The following is a 22,376-nucleotide window of genomic DNA, read 5'->3' as shown; positions in this document are numbered from 1 at the left end:
AGCTAGAAATGTATGTGGTCACGCACATGGAAATGAGCTAATGGAGGCGTCACAGATTGGCGCGTCGTTATGGATCCCATCCTCCTGATTGCCCTCTTCGAGTCCCTGAGGAGCTGGCTTGTCGGAGTAATTGACTGGAGTCGTTTATAGACATGTAAAATTATTTCTTATCGACTGAACGAAGTTAGAAGTTCATGCTTTCCCGCAATTCCATATATCGGATATATTCCAAAAAAGTAATATGCAGGTACATGCATACCCTTGTATACTCGTATATTTTATTTATTTAACCTTTATTGCACAATACAAGAAAGTAAAAATGGCAGACTAAATGCCATAAGGAATTCTCTACCAGTCAACCATTGGGCCAAACAGAAACTTACAATTAGTGGGGAAAAGAAAATCAGTACGTACAGAGAGATAAAAGTCACTATCTATGGAGTTAAATACTTATTATCAATATACAATAATTTATAAAATAAACTAATAACTAAACATATACTAAACTAAAACTACCTAAAAAGTAAAAACCTACAAATAAAAAATTGGCCCCAAGTCTGTGCCGACCGGTAGGGTGCCCAGAAGGCTGGCGGCGTTGCCGCGCTGAACGGCAACGCCAATGCGTTGGGCGAGGTATGCTCCAGTATTTGTAGCATAATTATTTGATAAATAAAGTTATCAAGAGCTCAAAGGTCAAAGTTGTGAATAACCTAAAGGAATAATTACCTTATAATTTATATAGGTACATCAATATACATAGTTATCCATTTAATAAATGTTTTATCATAAGAAAGTAAGTGTAAGTAATCAAAAGAAAGTGTTAGTACAAAAATGAAAGGCCTCTCTAGCAGCTGCCTTTTTCCAGGGGTAATCAAATTATATATCCGAGGCAATTAAGGGTGTATTTTTATGCTTGTAGTTATGTGATTGTGGAAAAATAACAAATTAAAACTCCAAATATGTGTATGACCCCAAATGCATGTTGCAAGTTGCAAGTCAGTTCAGGCTTTTAATGCTCTAACTCTAACGAGTCTAACGTAAAAGGATTCGTCAGCGCAATCTGTGTAGTGCCCCGTGAAATGGCATCCAATTCAATTTGGAACCACATGTGATGGAATGCAGTGCATCCAGTGGTAATTTTTAACGCTTTTCACCGAAGCGTTTATAATTATTTTAGCCTCCATCAGTCGTGGCTCACTCCGCGATTTCGTCGCTTTGCTACAGGTAGCTAAAAGTACATCCGTTTCACACCAATTTTGGTGGCTAGCCATAAGCCGCGCGTGGCGCTGTCGCCACCTAGCGGCCATATCTGTCCTGATCGTAACAGACGCGCTTTGTTAGAGAGTGAGTCTTCTGTACCTAGTACTATTATTTATTCTGTGGCTCCAGCCGAGAAATTATTTCCATGGAATTGAGAAAAACATTTTTGCCACAGTGGACTAAGGGAGCCTAGGAATAATACTATTACTTATTCTGTGCCTAGGATCCGATGGCAACCTAACTCGCAGGCACTAATATTGACAAATACCTACTTACACCCAGATATAATACTTAACTAAGTGCACAGGAAAATCAATTTTAATTACAAACACGTTTACCTACTTCAAACTCTTCAAAGACTCATGTCATGGAAAAAACGTAAAACAATGAAATTTAAACGCGATAGATCCGTGACATTAATTATCATGTCATGAAACAAATTTATAGAACAGTTATACCACTTTCGTAAGATCGTCGCTAACCAGACCAGATTCAATATGACGTTGATCAACATCCAACCGAAGGGCTCACTAGGGCCTTGAACTCGAAGCTCAACGGCATACCCGTACCGTTAAGTAACCGAGTTGAGTATAATCTGGTTCTGGTATATATAATTTAATCCTTTAGAGGTCAAGATCGTCGGTACAATGCCCACAATTCGCCTTGTGCGCTAATACTGATTGTGACCAGCCAGCCAGATTGGAGCCAGTCGTTTGACTAGTTTATTGTATATGACGTCAGAGTATCAACAGGTTTGCTAAGACAACAAGTTTTTCATCTATTTCAGTCCTTGGTGCAACATACGTCAATCGACAAAGTACACACTCATCAATATGGTATGGTGAGGTGTCCGTATAACTCGGCAATTATAGTTTTATTTTTGTTCTACGAGTCTATAAAGAGAGTTGGTTTTGCTGCGAGTGCTGACTATGAGTACCAAATTCAGTAATAAAAATATAAGCATCACCAGCACGCTTCGATACAATCTAAACGCAAGTGCAAAAGCTTTAGTGTCGTTTGGCACATATATAGATAGGTACACTTATGTTTACCGCGGCAGCCAGGAAAGATGATTAATAAAATGAGACGAGAGATTGACATCCAATAAAGTACCTAGATTTTGAATTTGTATTAGACCCCGCACTAGCTAAGTACTTGATTACAGAAATGCTAAGCTTATGTAGGTGATAGTTCGGAAAACTAGTAAGTTTTGGAACTATGAGCAACGTGCTCACTATCTTCTAGGAGCAAACCTAATATTCTTACTCGTATTTGCTGATTGCTGATAAAGTGAAAAGTTAATTCTGACTGTCTTTGGAACATATTTGACGCCAAGCCACATCTATATACATTAGGTACTATCTATTTAGACTAACTTCGTCGCTCGTCTTTAGTCTTGGCAAGCCTCAGCTGATTCGATGCCAAAATATGCCTCAATTCGTGTCGCGAGACCTTAATCTAACTTAAAAGGTTTTAATCTCACTTTCAATCTCACAGAGATCGCGCCACTGCGACGAGTAATTGAAAGAGTGCTGTAATTTAGTTTTAAATTCCGTGCTCGAAGTTCCTTGGTCCATTTAATCTTTCCTGTCTTGGGACAATGGCCGTTATTGAAAACTTGGCAGATGCATTGTTGTAGCTGGTTCGGGGTCGATGCAAATGCAAGATCTTCGCAGTTAAGTACCTAGTTATATCCAATATCACTCCCTCTCGTATCAATTTATGTTAAATACAAGTAGTGTTATGAGCAAGTAGACTTCAGTAATTCTCGAGTTCTGGAAGATCAATATTTCTCGTACCTACGAGTACTGAAAATTCTCACCTAAATCGATATTAAGTATATCCTTGGTACGATGATCAATCGATATAGGTCGAGTTCGTCTATAAAGCTAAATCTTACACGCGTTATTGACGTTAGTGTTAAATTAGATTATCTTGTAAACATTTTTCTATAGATGTCGAACTGAATAGAAAGCACTAGCGTCCCAGTCCCAGTGCCCCCATTCTTGTACTGACATTTGAGATCGTATAGATAGAAAATGCAATATATTGTATAGATGTGTGTAGTTGCAAAGTGGAATCTCGAGGAAACATCACATTTCGTTCATAGAATTGTTTCCAAGATTACTTTCTTAGTTATATTCCTAGAAGCAGCATCTTCCGTGTTGGGAACATAAAATAAGAATCACGGGCCCGTAACGGGCGGTCCCTAAGTAGGGCTCGTCACCGAGCAAATTACTGTTCTAATAAGTGTTTATACTTTGTCAGATTTATTACACCGGCTCTGATAAAAAGGAAGCCTAATGTGATGTAAGGACAAATTACATGAGTATTAGGTACCTACAGATGCTCCTACGAGTCCTAAGGCGGCAAAATACATGTCTCGTATTATTTTTTTCAGTCGCGGTTCCATTGCATTGGCTAGGTATTTTGCTTGCATGCTTGATGGTAGGGACTTAAAGCAAACTGAATTTATTATTTATATTTGTCATGCGTCAGTTATCAAATAGCAATACGGCGCGATTCGGGAAATGAATTAAACATTCACTAGATATGAAATAGTAACGATATGTGACGTTCCACGGCAAAAGGTACCCTATGGCGGTTGGCGCTTAGGTACGCTATTATTAACGCCGCTCCAAATATTATTGCGGCCATAAGGTACCTTTTGCCGTGGAACGTCACATATCGTTACTATTTCATATCTAATGAATGTCTAATAACTAATTCATTTCCTGAATCGCGCCGATAGCCACAGGAGGGGGGGTACAAGCATTGGCTATTCGTTTTGCGTATTTACCCTAAACAATAGTACCCTAACCCTAAACAAACAGGGGCGCCAATGTTAAAATCACCTGTGACAACTGTTCCATATGAGTATATCAATAACGTAACAGGTAAGTAGTTGAGCGTATTTACTGTGTGTGTTTTGTGTATTTGTACGTAAATGCTAAATAATCCGCGACCCCGATAAATACGTTGGAGAATTTAGGGGATCGGAATTCATTGCGTTCCTAGCCGCCGCCGCCGCCGCGGTATATGGCGCGAATTCAATATGTAGGCTCTTAAGCTCCGTAAGCTCTAGCCGTTTACAATTCAGCAAGCAATATGCGGAGGGTGATAAGGGTCGTGAATTCTCAAGCGTACACGCCTTAAAAGCCAAGCGTATAGTGTGGCTTTATGCATTCTAGGTAAATTTCTTATTTTGCCCTCACAGATGAATACCAAAGTCGTAACTAGATCGGAACACCATGGTGTTTCTGATGCACCAGCCTGGTATTCTTTTTTGAAAGTAACAGAGAGAATAAGGCGATTACTCTACTAGTACTAAATGATTCCCTCTGACCTGACTCTTTTTGGTTTTTTAAGTAGGTATATAACTAGTTTTTATATTTTTGTTTCTTGAAGGCTCTGGTTGTGGTTTATTTAGCGCACCAGCTATCCGATAGAGAACGTCTTTGCTAAATCTGCACAGCGCTAGTGCTTGCTAGTGCTATGGGGCTGTCCATAAATTACGTCATCTATTTTTGACGATTTTTGACCCCCCCCCCCTCCTAAAATCATCCAATAATCATGCTTCGAATCCGATGTCTAGACCCCCTCCCCCCTAATTTGAAATGACGTAATTTATGAATATTAGCCCCTATGTCAAGTATGGTATGGCGCGGCCATATTAGGTACCAAGTGGATGCAAACTTAACGCATCTATACAGATTCAAGTACCTACTGTGGAAGCGTAACCAGAGTACTGCCAAATTAAATTAAAGAAGACCTAGAAAAAATAAGAACTTCAAATTTACCGTGAGGTACGCCATGATGTCGGGTGTCGACAGCCATGACGACGGCGCTAACACGCTAACAAACCAAGTTCTATTCACAAAATGGCTCCACTGAGGTACGCTGGACTCAAGTTTCGTACCAACCTTTCAATAATTGGAGACCACCGTACACTGGTTTATCTAAACAGCTAATAGTTAGGGAGGCGAATAGGGGAATTTTCGGCAATACTCGAGCGTGGCAGTTTAAGATATGAGAGATACCTTAGACCTAATAGAACAACCTTGTAAAGTATTTAGCTCTATATGTAGTGACGCGCGCCTAGGATAGACGATCAGATTAGTAAAAAAAAATGGATAGTCTGAAATACTCGAGCGCGTCAGATTAAGATATTGGGGGTTGATTTTAGTGTTTAAAGACTAAATTTAACTAATCTGACGATAAGTCCTTGACGCCGCCGAGTTATAGGGTCGCGAACTTGTAAAAAAAAAACGTTAATTCGGCATTCTCGAGCGCGATTTATTATTTTTTTATTTTGAAGAATATAATCTAAAACTTACTAAAAATACAAAATCTGCCGGTTTCCGCATGACCGGAAGTGTGGAGGAGCCATTTCGTCTTCCTAAGAACGCGTTGCGGCATATAAGTCGCGAACGATACATTTTACAAAAAAAAAGTTTAAATAAACAAAAAAGGTAATTTTATTTTACACAAAAAAGGTCTCTTTACATTTTTGTCCAAAGTTAAAACTTTTTGACTTGAAGCATCATAAAAACTCAAACTCCCGGTCAGATTAAGAGAACCCACCAACATTTTTGTCAGATTAAAAAAATATGCTTTCAGGATACCGAGATAAACCTCCCCTATGAAAATCTGACGCGCTCGAGTATTTAAAATAAACTTTTTTTTTTTGCATTTTCAAAAATTCATCGTAACTTATCGTCACGCCGAAATCGTCAGTTTTTTTAAAGGAAGCTTCCTTGGGGCCTACTTAACACCCCTTCCGAAAATCTGACGCGCTCGAGTAAATTTTTTTTTTTTGCATTTTTGACTACTTTATATGCCTACCCCCACCACGCAAACCGGCAGATTAGTATACCGTTGTTATCAGAGGCACTCGGGGCATACGTAGTATGAATATCTGACGCGCTCGAGAATGCCCAAGTAATAATAAAAAAAACCGCTCTGACAATGACAGACGTCTCGTAAATCTTATTTGCTATAATTATATTTTTATACGTTTTTATTGTTAAAACTATTGTGTATTTTGCCATCAAATGAACCTTTGACCTGGCTAAATATGTGAAAACATAAAATATCGACTATAATACGTGTGACTCAAACTCTATACACACGCCACGGACATGACATTTGTTTGACAAAACGGTCAACACAATATTACGGCAAAACGGTAAAAAAGTATGAAACGATGATTACGAGGAGTCAAAAACGTGCAGCGGAGTCGACCAACAACGCACGCCCACCACCCCCGCCCGCCTCGTCCACTTCCTCGTCCGCATCGTCGTCAGGCGACGAGTTCGCAACGGCGCCTGACACAGACGGGTCCAGTGACGAGAGCGGGCCGCCGCCGCCGCCGCCACGACCACCTGCGCGACGAGGGCGGCCACCGCTGCCGGCACGCTTGGGGCCTGCGGGACATCCTGCCCCGCCCACGGCTCCCGCTACCGGTGGTATAGTGCGACGCATGAGATGGACTCAACAAATGAACGAGAATGTCATGCGCGCCTATTATGGGGCTACAGAGGGGGGAACACAACTATCCGCATATCGTTCAAGAATACTGCCTCTGTTTCAGGCTCTTGAACCCACCATCACCGTGTCGGAGCAGCGATTATCGGATCAGGTGCGCGTCATTCAGCGGCTAAAGCGGTTGGATGACTCGACACTTGATCGGCTTCGCCTGGAGGCTCTCTCTGCTTGCGCGGCCTCCACCTCGGCGCGGGACCCGCCCGCGACGTCGCCGGATCCGGTGCCGACACCCGACCAGGCACCGGGGGCACCGCGGGTGGATCTCAACGCCGACGAGGAGGAGATCGCGCAGTGTGTGAGTAGTACAGCCAATGAGCAATTGAGGAGGACTCTGGATGAGGCGATTACGCAGTATCGCTCCACTCCCAACACTAGGCCACGATTACCACGTTTGCCTATGAATAGACGCAATCTAGCGCTAATGGGAGCCCTAAACGCTTTACTAGAGCCATATCTACGGACTAGTAAAGATTTAGATGATACGCACGCGATCATGTATTGCGGAGCCATCGCGGCGTGCCGTGTTGCACGAGTCAAGCTTCCGGACTCTGAACGTGCACCTAGGACCGACGGAGGTGCCCCCGCATGGCAAATACGGATCGAGCGACGTATCAGCTCTTTTAGGACTCTTATTGCAAAGCTGATCTGCTTTAGGGGGGGCAATAACCGCCCCCGAGTAATGCGCTTTGTAAACCAGGCGTTCGCGGGGACGGATATCAGGCCCCGCGACTACATGGCCAACGTTACGGAGCGCATTGACTTTCTAAAGCAGAAAGTCTATGCATGGGCAAACCGTATTCGCCGCTACAGAGAGCGTGTGGATCGATTCCAGCAGAATCGTCTTTTCCAGAGTGACCAAAGGAAGGTGTACCGAAGGTGGGAGGAAACCAACCTTCGTGAGTCCGACACGCAGCCGCCGGATCCTACTGTCATGACTGACTTCTGGCGTAGCATCTGGTCGGTGCCTGTCGGACACACCGAGGGGAGTTGGATGAATGTTGTCGAGCGTGAGTGCGAGTCCATCGAACCTATGGGGGTAGTCACTATCACCCCCGATGACGTAAGTTGTGCCATCCGCACGACCCAGAACTGGAAAAGTCCTGGGCCGGATGGATTGCACAACTTCTGGCTAAAATGGTTCCGATGCTCGCACTCCTGCTTAGCAGCACAATTTCAACAAGCCCTCGAGCTTGGTTCTCTCCCACCTTCCTTAACAACTGGTGTCACCTTCCTGCTCTTCAAGTCCGGTAGTACCACGGAAGCAAAAAACTACAGACCCATCACATGCTTGCCTACACTCTACAAGCTCCTTACATCCATTTTGAGAGCAAAAATCAACGCGCACATTGTCGCAAATAATATTTTGGCTTCCGCTCAAAATGGATGTAGGGTTGGGTCCCGTGGTACTAAAGAGCTCCTCCTCATAGACATGACCATATGCCAACAAATCCGGCGGAACAAGGGGGCCCTCTCAGCCGCTTGGATTGACTACAAGAAGGCCTATGATTCGGTGCCTCATTCATGGCTGGGGAGGGTCTTAGAGCTGTATAAAGTTGATGCAACTTTGAGAGCCTTCCTAAGCGCGTGTATGGGGCGGTGGACCACCGTCCTTCGTCAACCAGGAGGCGGGAATGACCGCTCTGGTCCGCAGGATTTTATAAGGATTGAGCGAGGAATCTTTCAGGGTGACAGTCTGAGTCCCCTGTGGTTCTGCCTAGCTCTGAATCCCCTCAGCACCCTGCTGAAAGATTTGGGACTAGGTTGCCGGCTTCGGAGAGAGGGTGAAGTCATTTCTCACCTTCTGTACATGGATGACCTCAAATTATTTGCACCAAATAACCAAGACTTGTTGGACCTACTGAAAACTACCGAAGTCTTCAGTAGTGCCATCAACATGGAGTTTGGTGTCGATAAATGTGCGGTTATACATGTAGAGCGGGGGAGGGTTGTAAATTCAACAAATTTACAACTCTCTGAGACAATGGCTTTCAGATCTATCTCTGAATCAGAAACCTATAAATACCTTGGTATGTCACAGTCGTTGGGTATTGAGGACGAAGGTATTAGACGGTCGGTGAAGGAGCGCTTTTTCAGTCGACTCACAAAAGTCCTTAACAGTCTTTTGTCAGGAGGCAACAAAGTGCGCGCCTTCAACGCCTGGGTAATGCCCCTACTCACATACTCCTTTGGCATACTAAGGTGGACTCAGACCGAGCTGGACGCCCTGGATCGGAGGGTCCGATCACTGCTTACCGCACATCGCATGCTACACCCACGCTCGTCAGTTATGAGATTGTACATCCCACGGAAATGTGGAGGCCGAGGCTTCCTAAACGCCAAGGATCTCCACAACCGCGAGGTGTACAATCTCAGGAATTATTTCCTTAACAACGAGTGTGGGATGCATCGTGATGTGGTGGCAGTAGACAGGAACCTCACGCCGCTCTCCTTGGCAAACGAGAACTGGCGCAAACCTGTGGTACTAAGTACTGCGGATCGCAAGGCGGCATGGGAGAGTAAGGTGCTACACGGGCGGTTCTACAAGGCCCTCACGGGACCCGATGTGGACCTGCTCGCGTCGGTGAACTGGCTACGATTCGGGGACCTCTTCGGAGAAACCGAGGGTTTTGCCTGTGCAATTGCGGACGAAGTAATGATGACGAACAACTATCGGAAATACATCCTGAAGGACGGTACGGTCGACATTTGTCGGGCATGCCGCCGTCCCGGAGAGTCACTCAGGCATATCATTTCCGGTTGTTCTCATCTTGCTAACGGCGAGTACTTGCACAGACATAATCTCGTAGCCAGGATTATTCACCAACAGCTTGCTCTTCTATACGGTCTTGTGGACCGCGAAGTACCGTACTACAAGTATTCACCTGTGCCAGTTCTTGAGAATGGTCGTGCCACGCTCTATTGGGATCGATCTATTATCACTGACAGGACTATTGTAGCCAATAAGCCTGATATTGTGATAATAGATCGAGCGCAACGCCGGGCCGTGCTCGTTGACATCACCATCCCCCATGATGAGAATCTCGTGAAAGCCGAGAAGGACAAGTCCAGTAAGTACCTAGACTTGGCTCACGAGATAACCGCCATGTGGGATGTTGATTCGACGATCATTGTCCCGATAGTTGTTTCAGCGAACGGTCTAATAGCGAAGAGTCTCGACCAACATCTTGAGAGACTCTCGCTAGGTGGTTGGATCAAGGGCCAGATGCAGAAGGCGGTGATCTTGGACACGGCGCGGATAGTCCGCCGGTTCCTCTCTCTGCGGCCCTGACCACCGGTAGCTTGGGCCCTGCCCCGCTGCCGGCGGCATTCTAGGTTAGGTTTTTTATAATGTGTTTATATGTATTTTTTATTGTTTTGTAAGTGTTTTTATATTTTACTTTTATATTCATATTATAAATAACCTAACGTAAGAGGAAAGATAAATAAATGAATAATAATAATAATAATAAAATGCTTTATTGCACACTACAAACTGACTAAAGTAACTGTTTTTTTTAACATTTTTGAAAAACCGTACACGCCAAACCCACCGCTAAAATGGTTTTTGCCAATTTTGCCATACGAGCTTTTCTTTTCGAAATTATTTTATCTTTCGATTTTGATAGGTCTCGACGGCGCCGTTGAATTACGCCATTTAGCTACCTCGCCTCCCTAACTATAAGGCGTGCTAAGGCCTCAAGTCTACACATTCGTCACAGCTCTTGTAATCCGTTCTAATCTTCGCAAACACTGAGGAAATAGGGCATGGTGTACCATTTGTGTTGTACCACCGTTTATCTCAGAGGTAGGTATTATGTTACGTCATATCGTGACATAGTCAGTGGACTAAGGTCACGAGCGTAGTTTTTAGTGAAGAAGTTTATAAAAAGTTTTTAAGGTAAATTGTTGATTAATTCACTTATAAAAAAGTAATTTAAAAAGTAAAGTAAAGTAAAGTAAAAGTAATTTATCTAGTTTGTAAAAAAAAAAAATATTAAAAAAAAAAACATTGCTTAGACTCATAGCCATAGCTCAGAAAACGATTCCGCTGCGGGTTCCCTCTAAGATTTTAGATAAGAACTCTACTTACTAACATAATTCGTACGTACCTGCTAGGTAATGTTAATATATGAAGAGTGTTTGTGAGAATAACAGTAAATTGGTATAATTTAATAGTTAAAGGGTTTGTAGCACGTTATTCCATTATTTCCTACAATTTAATTGATGTACGATAGGATTTGTGTAGGTCAGTCCTACTGATGTCATGTCAATAACAGCAACTGGTCAAATGTTTGACGATATCTATACCCAGTAACCTACTTTCGAGCAAAACGCATTACATTACAAAATAATCGCTTACGTACCCAAACATTTATTTCGTTTCGTTCATTAAAGTATATAACACCCTCTGACACGGAACGGAGTCAATTTAACTGTTTACCAAGTTAGAAGCTAACTTTAGTTTCGGGTATCAAGTACACAATAGCCTGTAAACTCGGAACCAAACGCAGTAACTGCGTCTCCAAAAGGACGCATCAATATTAAAACCTATGTCTATAGAATAAGATTTCAAAATTGTATACCGCATAACATGGTACGATACGTGCTGTGGACTGTGGTTGCCTTCGTAATACTCCGCCCGTGGGTTCTTTTTACTTGCCGGGTCGAACGACAATAAACCAGTGTAACCGTGACCTTTATATCCTAAACAAACATACGTAACAGATGTACATATGTATACTGGTTACTGTGATTGTCCGACTACTGGTTTGATATTGGTAACTAGGAATAACTCGCTTATCACGCCCGTGACTCAAAGACCTTTGACCTTCGCTGTTTACAAAAACTGAGTTACGGTGCGAAGTGCCAACTACATTGACGCGTTTGAACATAATTGCATTCGATACGATACGAGGAATGACTAGGATCTTTATTAAATGTCTTTGAGCCATACCTACCTTAATAATACTCGTACGTTCTAATTTAATTGCCTTTCGACTGTTGCCATAGGAGCATAACCAATTAGGTTCATGTGTTTTCTATGGACCCACTGGGATTCTTTGAAATAACGTTGCGCGCTCGCGGCGAAATCGTTACGCGTCGCGGCGATATCGTTGCGCACTCGCGGCGAAATCGTTGCGCGTTCGCCTCGCTTTCAACTCGCTCGCAAATCGCTAGTGTGATAGGGCCCGAAGAGGTAATGAATTTTGTACTGAATTTTAAATCATTACAGTACCTAGTGTCAATTTTGGTAATATTAACTAATAACAGTGTGGTACTAAACTAAGTATGTAGTATAATGTAGTAGCTATGTAGATGTAGATACTAAATAGCGCTCTGTAGTTTTAGTTTAGATACCTAATCGGACATAAAGGCTAAAATTAAACCCCAGGGTCAAACAGATTACTGTGTTATCGTCTTTCCTGTAGACATACACAAGATTTTCTTATTTAACCCTTATCCACGTGAAAAGATCCTCCTTTTATTTAGAGAACTATGATAAAATCATTACTTACATGCCCACAAGCTGTTAACTATTGCCCACAGGAGAGAAAACTAGTGTGTTCGCGCGAACTGTACATTTTTCTCTCCTGTGGGCAATAGTTAACAGCTTGTGGGCATGTAAGTAATGATTTTATCATAGTTCTCTAAATAAAAGGAGGACCTTTTCACGTGGATAAGGGTTAAATAAGAAAATTAACCTTTATAGCCCTTAAGTCTTGTGTATGTCTACAGGAAAGACGATAACACAGTAATCTGTTTGACCCCCCAGCAGTGTCATCAAACTAAACAATGACGTGTACCGTTTACTATCGACTACCATTAGATCCTATCCAATTCAGTTCAGTTGTGGTGATTAAGTAGGTACATTTAATGATTCGTTCAAAATGAAAGCAAATCCATGGCGGTGACTCTACAAAAACCCAAATTGCTACAGTGAGCGATTTAGCGAGTTTCCTCGTTTCATCATTGGGGCCCATGATGAATCATCTAATCTAGCACAAAAATGCAACCATTCGATCCAGTAAATCCTCAGAAATGCGACCATTCAATCCAGTAAATCCTCAAAAATGCGACCATTCAATCCAGTAAATCCTCAAAAATGCGACCATTCGATCCAGTAAATCCTCAAAAAGTATAGGTATTCTAAAGATAATCAAACTAAAGCGGTTTTTCAGTGTACCTACTGGTAAGTATAATGTAAGTTTGTTTGTTCTTAGGGTAGTCCACACTGTCTGTTGGGTATAGAGAGAGAGAGAGAGAGAGAGAACATCGTGTCAATCGTGTGACAGGATAACATGATAACATTGATGATATCTAGTGATGTGATGACACCACCAGTACTATCAAATTATAGGTATATTTTAAAGTTTCCCAACTATTGAAAAGCTTTTACTGCAAAACTTCGCTATACTACTTTGGCAAACCATTCATCCTAATTATACACATTCGAACTTCAGACTGACACAGTCACGTCGCAGTTTTGTTTTATTACTGTGACAAACTCTTTGTTTAGGTAGTTTAGGTACTCAAAGTTAACAATTCGATTTCCAACATAACATTCCATAAGTATAGAAACAATTTGGTCACTACAATTGAAGTTTATGTAGCGCTAAAACTTTAAATGTAGCGTCTGGAGAATTTGCTTGCTAATATATGTATAGTTTCCTAAATATTTTAAAAAGCATATTTAAATGGGGGTTGGAATTAAATTAAATTGAATTAAATTGTTAATATTGGAATTGTTTTGGTTTAGGTAATTACGGAGTTCGATTAGGATTTAATTATAACAGCGAAAGAAGACCATTATCTCAAGCAAAGAACACAATTAACACATTTCAACTATTGAATTTTATGATTAAAATTGAGCTTTTTATAGTTATATATGACTCCGACATGCTCAATTTCAATCATAAAATAAGACAGTTGCTGCCAATATACATCAATAAACATCGATATTGCCCATTTAGCGTCTATAGACCAATAACTGCTTACTTGCTTAGACTAGAGAGGAACCGTGGCTGAATAGGGAATAGGGACAGATCTTCGACAATGGCACGCCAGCTGCCTGTTGCCCGGGTAGGGGGAGGGGGAGCAGGTAGCCCGGGAAGCCGGGATGGGGCTAACCTACCAAATTTAACGAGGCTAACTTTACGAAAAATCCTATACATTTGTGTGACGATGCGGTTTGGTCGGTTAGCAATTCCAACCTTTTTGTCAACTTTACGGCCGTACACACACAATGGTCGTGGGTATTTTAGGCGTCTAGTAATAATTCAAAGGAGTTACCTACTGTAGCATTAAAGAACTAAATTTTCCGCATTGCGCTTCAAGTTTATTTTCAGGCGTATTTACAAGGTCTGCATGGTTTGACTGTATATAATAGCGGTGGATCGTAACTTTGCTGACGTATGCCTGTTTGCGCCACGTATTAAATACTTAACCTATGAATTCTGACCTCCTTGTCGGGTTTTCAATATAGACGGCAAGGCGATAATAAAAAGAGAAAAAATGTCACATGTCACATCAATACATGTAAAATAAAACTCGATTCGATATATTGTGTGTTGAAGAAAATTGAAACCAAAGGGATCCCTATAATTAAGTATAAATACAACAAAATAAAGTGCCGCCGAATCAGTGGAGACTGGAGACTCTATAAGGAGGAAAACGCAGAACCAGTGCATGTAAGTTTTTCCGCATCCCCATTTTTTGGCCTTTGAACCGGTTTCCAAATTTACCTTTAAAAATATTACATAATAACCTTGTTGCTCACTGAATCGCGTAGGTACAAAATATAATTTCGGATTTCCTTTCGGTTTCTTAATTTTCAAAAAAATGTTCCCGTCATAATTCTATTTCAAAGTACGGTCAGTAAATTAATTTATTCTTATTGTCTGTTATTTTTATTTCATATTTCATTTACGCGTAGCGTGTGGGATTATTCATCACGCTACCTTATAAATGCGTTACAAATAAATTTCGTATTTTGTAACTGTCATATTGTGACATAATTTTCACGGAACATTTTTGCACACCATATTCGTTAAGTATATAATTTCAGTGTATTTTAAGTTACTAAATACACTCTACTAAACTGAAAGCTACGGGTAAATTATTCCTAAAAGCCTCAGTTTTTCATAAACTGTAATTAACCTATTGCGAAGGTTACACTTGTATTAAGGTATTATACAAGCGTAACGTTCGTATTTACTTCATTTTCCTTCGACTTGCATTAAGGTATTATACAAGTTGAATATAATTTATAATTATTTGTGCATCTTAGCACAAATTGTTCATATTTTTTCGTGCTGTCATAGTAATAACTAGGTAACCATGGCAACGCGACTTAAGCTCGCGGAAGCAAAACGTGCTCAATGTTTCATGCGTTTACAAAATATTTATGACATGATTCCAAAGTTAAGCAGTGACAAGAAGGCTTTCTCGCAGTTCATCGCGCAAGCTCGATTGGTCGATCAACTGAGAAAAGAATTTATAGAGTTGATGGATGAAGTCAATCTTCTGAACTTGGAGCTGGACCCGGAGTACATCGTCAACTACAGCGCAATGAATGCGTTTGAAGATCTCTACTGCGTAATCAAATGTCAAATTTCGAAAATTGATGCACCTGTTCCGAGCCTCTCGGCATCCAGGGATTCGAGCCATTCATGTAAGGACGACTCCATTAAAATTCCTCGGATTGAACTTCCTTCTTTCGATGGAGATATTCAATACTTCCCATTCTTCTATGAAACATTTAAGCGTGTCATACATGAGAATAAAAAACTTACGGATTCTGAGCGTGTTCATTATTTGTTTAGTCATTTGACAGGAAAGGCAAAGTCGATCTGTGCGGGAGTTATACCTGCCGCAGAAAATTACAACACAGTTTGGGAAGCATTGATCGCGAAATATGATGATAAACGCGCATTAGCTACGTCATATTTAAACCAGCTGTTTTCGATGAAACCTGTCAACATCAACGGTCCTTCGGCATCTAATTTAGAAAAAATAATTGATTCGTTTGCTGCTACTATTTCAGCAATAAGACAACTCAAGCTCGAAAACTTAAGTGACTTTATTTTCATTCACCTGGGTCTTAAGTTATTAGATTCAGATACCACAAAGAATTTCGAGATGTCTATTCGGAATTCTTCTACAATGCCTACATATGACGAATTCATTTGTTTCGTTAGGGAACAAGTGAAGATTTTATATCGGACATCGCAACGAACGCCAACTAAGGCTGAAAGCGGCTCCGCTGCCAACACTAGCAGCGTGCGAGCTCCCCTCCCTCGCACGCCCCAAGCGTATGTTAGCACGCAAGGGCATGACAACGGAAGTTCATGTGCTATGTGCAAGAGTAATGATCACTCGCAACTTTATAATTGCAATAATTTCATGAAACTCACGCCTAACGAAAAATTTAATTTCGTTAAGGAAACTCACGCGTGCACTAATTGTCTGAACACGCATCATACTGCATCGAAATGTTCCTCGAAGAAAACTTGTCGTAAATGTAAAGGCAAACATCATACAACGTTACACTTCGAAAACTCAAAACCTGCAATGAATAACAACGAGTCCAAGTCTTCATCTAAGGATGATAGTGAAGCTAGCACAAGTTCATCCGTAAAGGACAACGGTGCCTCTGTATGTACTCATTCGGCATCGGGACAGACTACATCACCCTTGACGGAAATTCTCGCCACTGCTCAGGTACTCGCTAGTGGGCGTAACGGCAAGGACAAGGTTTTGAGATGTCTGCTGGATCCAGGATCACAGAAACATTACGTTACATTGAAGTGCTGCAAGAATTTAGGTCTTCCTGTACACAGCAGCCCAGTGACGTCAATAAATGGATTAGGTGGAACAACGATAACACAACCCATCCGAGGAAATGTCAACTTAACATTTAGGTCAAGATATGATCCTAAACATCAATATACTATCGAAGCGCTTGTTTTAGATGAGATCACGCCTGATTTACCGACCTGTCATATTGATCAATCTGCAACTGATCTGTTTGATAATTTACATCTAGCAGATGACTCTTGGGCGATTCCAGGTGAAATTGACGTACTTCTTGATGTTAAGTTATTCACCAAATTGTTAATGTCAGATAAAATTGAAAACGAGCCTGGTTTGCCTGACGCTTTAGAAACTACACTGGGGTACATCATACTAGGCGATGCTCCCGCAGTTAACGCTTCCTACTCAGCAGCTGGGTATTTTACTTCGGTTGATGTCGGAAATTTAATGCAAAAATTCTGGGAAATTGAAGATTTGGATGGAGGAGTGATTCATAGTCCAGACGAGAAAAAAGCTGAAGATATTTTCAAGAATACAATCAATCGTTTGGAAGACGGACGTTATGAAGTAGCACTTCCGTTTAAATTGGACCCAAGCAATTTAGGCGATTCTTACAAGACTGCTGAACGCAGATTTTTAGCGCTTGAAAGAAAATTCGTCAAGCAACCTGAATTAAAACCAGCTTATGATGAAGTTATCCGTGAACATATTGATAAAAAATATTTATCTGAGGTTCCAAATGATAAGTCAAATGATGCTTATCACATACCCCACCACGCAATTGTCAAAATTGACAGAATAACCACAAAGGTTAGAATTGTGCTGGACGCTAGTGGACAGACCACAAGCGGTTTATCGTTAAATGACATACTTCACGCAGGACCAAGTCTTCAAGCTGACTTGTTCTGCATTCTCCTAAACTTACGATTTTTTGGTATTGCTATCACGTCTGATGTACGTCAAATGTATCTGTGTATTGACGTACGGGGGGAGGATCGTCCTTATCAGCGTATACTTTATAGGTTTAATCCTGAAGAAACTATAAAGGTATTTCAGTATAATAGGGTAGCCTTCGGTCTACGTAGCAGTCCTTTTCTGGCACTGCGAACTGTTAAACAGTTAGTAGCTGATGAAGGTGATAAATACCCACTCGCAAAGGAAATTGCATCTCGTGATATTTATATGGATGATGTAGCCAGTTCCGTTATTGATGAAGACCAAGCTGTGCAAGCGACTAAACAACTGCTGGATTTGTTCTTGAAAGGTGGATTCCAACTGGCAAAGTGGTCGTCAAATTCTGCAGCTGTTCTGAAAGAAATACCGAAAGGACTACATTTATCCCAAAGTGTCACCTTCGACGATGATACAACGTTGAAGATTTTAGGTCTGCGTTGGTATCCTGGTGAAGATGTATTCAAGTTCCAGGTTAGTCCCGACGATCGACCGTGTAGTAAAAGAAACATTCTTTCATCGGTAGCTCGACTATTCGATGTTCTGGGCCTAGTTGCCCCTGTAATTGTGTTCGCTAAGCTTCTAATAAAGGAGTTATGGCTTTTGAAAATTGATTGGGACGAATTGCCGCCTGATCATATTGTACGCCAATGGCAACAGTTCCAAGGTGAACTACCGCTACTATCTAACATTAGCATTCCCAGACATATTGGTGTCATTGAAAACTGTTCATTAACTATAGTCGGCTTTTCAGATGCTAGTGAAAGAGCTTATGGTGGAGTGGTTTATGCCTACGTCACTTTTCCTAATGATGACCGAGGTGTCATTAATTTAATTTGCGCTAAATCTAAGATAGCGCCCGTGAAGGTTGTCAGCCTAGCAAGACTGGAATTATGCGCAGCATTGCTATTGTCACAACTTATAAAAAGGGTGGTTGATACCTACTCAACCAGATACCCAATCGACTCTGTGTTGGCCTTCTCCGATTCAACAGTGACACTTTGTTGGATTCATTCGTCGCCTCATCGATGGCAAACTTTTGTGGCCAATCGAATTACCAAGATCCAAGATAACTTATCAAGCGATCATTTTTATCATATTAAGGGAACAGAAAATCCAAGCGACTGCCTGTCTAGAGGCTTAACTCCAGCTCAACTGGTGATCCATCCTCTATGGCTATCAGGCCCTCCATGGATGAAACTCCCGAAAAACGAATGGCCGATTCAGGCGTTTATACCAGACGAAGTCAACGTTCCTGAAGAAAAAACGGTTTCTTTAGTGACTTGTGACAATTCGAACGACAACTTAATTTATGATTTGTCTAAACGGTTCTCGTCATGGGTTAAATATGTACGCACAGTTGCCTATATCTTAAAATTTATAAAACGATTACCTAAAGGCCCTATTAGTGCTGATGACTTAACAGCAGCCGAATTAGAAATCGTACGAGCTCTACAAAGAGTTTATTTCAGTCAACATATTTTAGATATGACCCTGAAAAAAGGGTTTACAAAGGCTTTAGCAAGCCTGAAGCCATTTATTCAAGATGGAATCCTTCGCGTCGGAGGACGTCTCAGTAATTCTGATGAAGATTACGATTATAAACATCCTTTGTTATTGCCACGTCGTGATCACATCATTAACCTACTGGTCGATTATTATCATCGACACCATTTACATGCAGGACCTGAAACTCTTATATCTATTATGCGACATCGATTCTGGATCATAGCAGCTCGATGTATTATTCGTCATCGCATTCATTTATGCAATTACTGCTTCCGGACCAAGCCAAAGGCTAACTCCCCAATGATGGCAGATTTACCAGCATGCAGGGTAAATCAAGTTGAGAAAGCCTTTATACATACTGGCTGTGATTACGCTGGTCCGTTGTATTGTACACCTGTTCGACGAAGAGGCGTGAAGAGTCAAAAGGTTTATTTGTGCTTATTCACATGTCTCACAACGCGAGCAATTCATTTAGAACTTGCAACTGACTTAAGTACAGCAAGCTTTATGTCAGCATTTAAGCGGTTTTTATCCAGACGTGGTCCTGTAAAATATATGTACAGCGATAACGGAACCAACTTCCAGGGAGCCAATACATATTTGCAAGAACTTCATAATTTCCTTGCGAATGAGTATCGAGACGCTTGGGAAACTGAACTATCAGCCAATAAAATAATTTGGCGATTTATTCCCCCCAGTGCTCCACATTTTGGAGGATGTTGGGAAAGTAACGTTAAATGCGTCAAATCACATTTGTTTCGTACGATAGGTAAACAAATCTTGTCATTTCAGGAATTAATGACAATTCTATGTGAAATTGAGGCTTTATTAAATTCTAGACCGCTATCCGTGTTAAGCTCTGATCCAGCTGAACCTTCCGCATTGACGCCAGCTCATTTTCTTAATGTTACTCCATTGAAATATCTTCCAGCTGCGTCTGTTGCGGAGGTAACATCTGATCATCTTTTGCAAAGATATCAATTATTAGATCGCTTAACGCAATCATTTTGGAAGAGGTGGCGCGATGAGTATTTGCACACGTTGCAAACCAGACAAAAATGGAATACTCCTTCTCAGCCTATTAAGGAAGGAACTGTTGTAGTCATCCTTCAAGATAATGTTATGCCTCTACATTGGCCGTTAGGTCTTATAACTCAACTCTTTCCAGGCAAGGACGGTATTGCCAGAGTTGCTTTGGTTAAAACAAAATCAGGCACACTTAAAAGACCTTTGGTCAAATTATGTCCTTTGCCTTCTCAATAATATAATTTCATATTTCTATTAGTATTTAGTTATCTCTCTCAAGTTATGGAGGCTTCATATGTTTATGTCAATTTAGTTTTCTCTGAGCAATAAGGATGCTATTATGTAGTAAATGATTTATTTTAAATAACTTTTTGAAAGCTATTCCTTTCAAGGCCGGGGGAATGTTTGCGCCACGTATTAAATACTTAACCTATGAATTCTGACCTCCTTGTCGGGTTTTCAATATAGACGGCAAGGCGATAATAAAAAGAGAAAAAATGTCACATGTCACATCAATACATGTAAAATAAAACTCGATTCGATATATTGTGTGTTGAAGAAAATTGAAACCAAAGGGATCCCTATAATTAAGTATAAATACAACAAAATAAAGTGCCGCCGAATCAGTGGAGACTGGAGACTCTATAAGGAGGAAAACGCAGAACCAGTGCATGTAAGTTTTTCCGCATCCCAACGAAATGGGGCAATGTAACAGACGAAATAGTTCAAAAGGTAATGTTGTAACGGTTGCAATTCGGAGCGTACCTTACCTACCTACCTTAGCGTCCTCTGTTTTACACTACTGCTCGAAAAAGCAGTGTAATGTTTTTTTTAAGTTGTATTGTATGTAAAAGGGAGTAGGTATACTCGTATGTTTAACTTTGTGGAGTTGGGACATTAATCAAAATTAACGTCGGGTCATTCCCAGGGGTATAAAGTTTAATAAATAACCAGGAAAGTCAGGCCCAAATTGAATAAAATGTGGTTTTCATGTTTGGGTGGTCTTCTGATTTTGACTCTATTGGGAGTTCTGTTAATGATTTAATTTTGCACTTGTAAATAACTGATAAATAATGCCTTATTAGGCAGAGGCTCAAACAGGTAGGAATATATTCAACGTATCTAAATATTTACTTTATGCAAACAGGACAGGCCTGAAGGCCTTTTTACCAATATTGACTCTACATTGAGCAGCAACATCGGCAGAAATCTACCTCGGGTATATAGATACCTACTTAGAATTAACCGCGTCGTTAAGACGTATGAGTCCTTCCCAAAACATCAAAATAAAAAAAAGAAGCCAGCTTTTAATCATACGGAACTCTATCCTAATAACATTCCTAACCGATGTGTTGAATGCATATCTGAATCGACTCTAAGTACGTGAGCATCTCTCACTCATTTACGTATGTTTGTAAACTAAAGTGCCAGATAACATAAATACTCTATTTCCTAAATGGAATTGTTGGTATGTTTGAACCTTCAGTAATTTATAAAACAGATCGTATTTTTAGAATTTTAACAGCCCTTAAACCCTTGCCCCAGAAATTAAAAAAAAATCATAAATTGAACATCACAGCCTCATAATTGACTCATTTATCATCGGAGACACTTTAACCTGAAGTATGCAAATACGATTAATCAACCCCGTAATAAACCCTTAATATCTATGGTAATGATCATTCTGGGATGCGTACCGCGAACGCGATGTTGATGAATATGAAGACCTTGTCCGCGGTGCAGATCCCTCGGGCACACGCCATGGTTGTACCCTGTGTGTCACCGAACCATCACACGCGATGTAAACACAGGCGCAACGGACGCGCGCGGAGCCCCTCGCGGCAGGTAAGGCACTGAGCGGAGCGCCCGGAGTTCGAGCGACGCGCGCCGCCCCGCCCGGCACCCCTGCCGATAAAGCTCGAGGTATGCCTCGGCAAGTCATCAAGCTTCCACTGTTTAACTAAACTGTACTGTTTGATGTGATAGTAGCAGACAGCAGAGACGAGCCTCCTGACCGTTTAGAGTCTGTGCGGAAAGAGAAGAATCGTAGAATGTATTGGATCCCATACATTTCACGACTCTTCTCTTTCCGCACTGACTCTCTAGCATGAGTTGCGTTCTTGCGCGTGAGTGCATACTTGAAGTCGCTCAAGATGTATGGAGTCGCGCGCGTGAACGCAACTCATGCTAGTAGATCTGATGGGAAGCAATTTTCGCCCATGGAAAAGCAACATTAATAGAGCCACTTATGAACACCCTGATGAACCCTT

At 41.3% G+C, this 22,376-nt stretch overlaps 1 protein-coding gene across 1 annotated transcript in view; it reads right to left on the bottom strand.

Moving 5' to 3' along the window:
- Positions 1-21,975, bottom strand: part of LOC134651425 (uncharacterized) — a 56,150-nt gene extending 34,175 nt beyond the window's left edge. The window contains exon 1 of the mRNA XM_063506530.1: positions 21,804-21,975. Coding sequence (XP_063362600.1) covers positions 21,804-21,869 — 66 coding nt within the window. The 5' untranslated portion in view covers positions 21,870-21,975. The remainder of the gene's footprint in view (positions 1-21,803) is intronic.
- Positions 21,976-22,376: the final 401 nt, after the last annotated feature.

The sequence above is a fragment of the Cydia amplana genome, chromosome 10, assembly GCF_948474715.1.
Source record: "Cydia amplana chromosome 10, ilCydAmpl1.1, whole genome shotgun sequence".
NCBI classification, from domain to species: Eukaryota; Metazoa; Arthropoda; class Insecta; order Lepidoptera; family Tortricidae; genus Cydia; species Cydia amplana.
The sequence above is the reverse complement of the archived record's forward strand: the minus strand, read 5'-3'. Positions and strand labels throughout refer to the sequence as shown.